The 4,081-nt window shown below is 41.6% G+C and overlaps 1 protein-coding gene across 1 annotated transcript in view; it reads right to left on the bottom strand.

Annotated features, from left to right (window-relative positions):
* Positions 1-3,737, bottom strand: part of Armc3 (armadillo repeat containing 3) — a 95,312-nt gene extending 91,575 nt beyond the window's left edge. The window contains exons 1-2 of the mRNA XM_026782867.1: positions 3,561-3,737; positions 1,015-1,063 (exon numbers count right to left, since the gene is read on the bottom strand). Coding sequence (XP_026638668.1) covers positions 1,015-1,062 — 48 coding nt within the window. The 5' untranslated portion in view covers position 1,063; positions 3,561-3,737. The remainder of the gene's footprint in view (positions 1-1,014; positions 1,064-3,560) is intronic.
* Positions 3,738-4,081: the final 344 nt, after the last annotated feature.

Below are 4,081 nucleotides of genomic sequence, written 5' to 3'. Positions count from 1 at the left end.
GAGAGAGAGAGAGAGAGAGAGAGAGAGAGAGAGAGAGAGAGAGAGAGAGAGAAAAGAGTACTGAGGAGTCCTACAATAACAAATATTTTTTTTTTTTACTGAATTATATGTCAGGCCCTGAGAATTTCATATAATTTTTTTGGACTAATAATATAGCAATCCAAATGAGTCAGAGAGCCCAATTCCCATTTCAAAGATAAACAAAGCTGAAATAGTTTGGCCAAATTTGGCAATTTGGTCAAAGTGATTAATATAGTTTGTAAGGGGCCATACAAAGCTTCTAGCCTGACCATAGTGCTCTAATTTGGAGGGCAACTTTTTGTTGTGCTTTCAATATTTGAAAACTTGGGAATTCCTCATCTCTGTTTGTGTTGCGTCTGATGACAAACATATCAAACATGTATTTAAAAAAGTCTCCAAAGTCAGTATCCTCAAAGGTCGTTTTCTACAGTAATGTAGTCTTTCAGTAATTGATTAAAGTGAGCAGATAAACCAAGTGTTTAAGAGTGAAAAGGGCTTTCTGTAAGGGGCCATGTTAATGCTTAACATGTGGAAGAGAAGGAGCCGATGACCCCAGACTACCTTCCAACTGGAAAATATAGAACATCTCATGTCCCAGACCACCAGCCGGTGCCATACACAAGAATGTAAGCACTGTAGCATGACTTCCCTTTATTTCTGAAAATTCTCTTGGATAATTCATATTAATGAGTGGCTAATGAATCTAAACTTCAAGTATTTAAAAGAATACACTGAAACTCTTTGTTCATTAACTAGACTGTAAACATCCTATCTATATGCTAGAAAAGCTGTAATCACTGTTTAATTGTACTAATTACATAATGACAATGTTGTACATGTTTGTTTATATTCTCTTAGGTTTCTCTGACTAATCTTATCATTAGTCAGACTTTGGACTTCTGCCACCATGCATTCATGTGTACCGTGGGACATGCCAAACTGTCAGAACAATTGATTTTTTCAAACTGGTGGTTATTTACACCAGAAACTTACCACATCCTTAGGGGGAGGTTCAACTTCTTTCTTTATCTTTTTACCCATCCTAGAAAAAAAAAGATGCAAAAAGTATGAAAGTGTGATTTGCACATCATAAATTCGTAGATCCGCCATTTTTCTCAGTTATCTATGTTCTTTGGAGGAGAGCCATTTCTTCTTCACATTTTTACCCAATTAAAGCTTGCAATGTACGTAGGGATTACTGCAAGTACACAAACTATTCCGTATGCTCCTGTTGGAAGCACTGGTTTTGGAAGAACTTACTGATAAGACAGTTGAGCACCGCTGTTTTGCTCAGCTGAGAAAGGTGACTGTATTTGTGACCTGACTTTTGACTAAGTGAGCAATAGCACAGCCCTTTTACACACCACCTATGCTGTACTTGTGGTTAAGTCTTTGAAATTCACATGACATGCCACAAAGCAGCCATTTGTGCCTTTTTTTTTTTTTTGCATGCAACTATGTCGTGCACCTGCAGGTATCTAGCACATGATATGGATTCAGTGTTATGGAAATTGTTAGTTCTATTTTCCTGTGACTAATGCTTTGCTGAAAAGAAGTTACTGAAGTCTTGCGAAAAATCTCGGAAGGCGTAAGATCCCTGAAAAGGCCCTTCAGTGTCAGAAGTAGTTCAGACTGCTTGTCCGGAGTCAAAAGCTGCCCCAGGTCTTAAAGACCCTGAATGCACCGAATGCATCAAAAGGCCACATAACCACAGTAACTCAGGAGCTTTTGAAAGACATCAATTCCATGTGCCTAACTTGAGTTATAAGGCCTTTGAGAAACTGGGCAGGTGTATCCTATCCTGGGGTACCTTGTGCCTTATCCAGTATACTAAAATGTTAAAAGATACATTCTTCACTAAATATAACCTTGTACAAATATGTTTTAGGTTTATTTATTTTATACGTGGGGGTGTTGTGCCTTCATGTATGTGCACGGTGTGCTTTCCAGGTGCCTGAGGAGGTCAGAAAAGTGTGTGTCCCCTGATACTGGGTTACAGACTCTTGAGCAGCAGTGTGGATGATGAGACTCAGACACGACCCTCTGCAAGGACAACGGATGCTCCTAACCCCGAACCATCTCCCCAGCATCTCGGACATCTCAGCAGTGTGGATAATGAGACTCAAACACGACCCTCTGCAAGGACAACGGATGCTCCTAACCCCTGAACCATCCCTGGCCCCACAGCTTCATCAGGATTTGTCTTTGAAATATCTCAGCAACTATTATGAATGCCTGAAAATTTTTACAAGATGATAAAACTATTTTCAAATGTATGGAGATACAATATAAATAAAACTCTAAAATACTTGTTTTCAATTTTCTTTCCATAGATTAGAGCCAACATTTTTCTCAAATTGCAAATATTCATACATACTTGAAAAGTACATAGGCCCTTGACTGTGAGCCTGTTTCATGTAGAGAAACACATTGAAATAATTCCAGAACCCCGAGCAGCTATCATAGAGTCAATTCCTAGGTGTGGAGCTAAGTTTGTAAGCAATTCTATGATACAGCAGCAGTTGCTATATATAGAATTATAACGGTTCCTTCTGAAGAATATTCAGAAAACAGTTAAGTTACACCCACACAGCATTGTTTGTAGTTATCTCCGTTGTCCTCATGCTATTGTCTCCTATTCCAGGGTAGGTTTTTTGAACAATAGAATAACGAAGGGTGCAGAGGATGAAGACACACAGCTTTGCAATCCTGGAAAGGATCCTGGGCAACACCATGAGGTTAGAGGTGGCTGACTTGGACCACTATATTGGGATAGCTCTTTGGGGGAGACTGGAGTAAACCACTAGTACAGGTGGGAACAACTACCCACACAAGCTAATTTTTGTTGTTGTTGTTGTTTATAAAGACTAGGCATTTCACTGTCGAGAATTTGGAAAACAAAGGATAGCACAATGAACAAAAGAAAATTCACCCAAAGATAAGCCCAGGTGGATTTGTGTTATTTTGCTATAGTTCCTTTGTGTGTGCATGTTTTCTATGGTGATTTTAGCATCTTTCCCGAATTCTGCTGCCTATCATCAATTTCCGTACCTGGATCATTTCCCTAAGAAATTCTTAAAGGGTAAGTCCAAAACATTTCCATCTCCATTTATCTCCACAGCATCTTCAGTGGATCAGCATATCATTTAAATAATGCCTTTGAATCCATTACTCATCTAGCCTCTCATTTCCAATTTTCTGGAATTATGGGCAAAGCTGCAATGAATGTCTTTAGACATAAAAAATTTACCCACCTCTCAGTTTCTTTAGGAATATAAATATAGCTGGAGATAGCGGGATGAATGGGTTCTAAGTTTATTAAACTGATTATGGCAATGGATTTGACTTAAGATTGTGCCTTTCATAGCTATGTTATCTCCCGATCTCCCGATTTGTCATTTGTATTCCACCCTCCCCCGTTGCCGCCCCCTCAGTGTCTGAGTTTCAGGTATTCCCTAAGGTAGAAACTGGCTTTTAGCGGACTTAAAGCCGCAGAGAAGGGCTGGAACAGGTAGACTCCTGCTTCAACAGTCACTTACAGTCAAGTGACAGGGTCTTAGACCCCCACGTCCCTCTTGGAGCCTCGGGTTCTCCCTGTTAAGTGCCGGGTGCCGCTGGTAACTGCGGGTGCTGGCTGGGACAGCTCTTCAGGTGTCCCCTCCCTTTGTCCCAGAGGTTCCCACCCTCAGGGCAGGTGAACAGCCAGGCCTGCCTTTACCTGCACGGAATCCCTAGGAGCAACAGCTCCCTACACCTAATAAACTGCACTGGCCTTCGCGGGTCAGTGTTGTTTTTTCCTGGTTGCTAGGCGACACCAGGCTGCGCCTGCGTGCTCAGCCCGAAATTGGCTCTTAGCTCCAAGGCGCCCATTGTCCAGCGCCCAGGCGGCGATCAATCCTGCAGGAACCATAATCGTGCAGTGGCAAAACTAACAAGTCTCAAACTCTCCTTCTCGCCCTCAATTCCTCAACCTCAGATATCCTTTCTAACTGCCCAATAAGGAAGATCCTGTTTGCTCTCTCGACCCTGCCCCCCAGCCACAGGCTCCAAAGAAGCCATC

Source organism: Microtus ochrogaster, chromosome 16 (genome assembly GCF_000317375.1).
Source record: "Microtus ochrogaster isolate Prairie Vole_2 chromosome 16, MicOch1.0, whole genome shotgun sequence".
Lineage (NCBI taxonomy): Eukaryota > Metazoa > Chordata > Mammalia > Rodentia > Cricetidae > Microtus > Microtus ochrogaster.
Note: the sequence above shows the minus strand (reverse complement) of the source record. Positions and strands in the feature narration are given on the sequence as shown.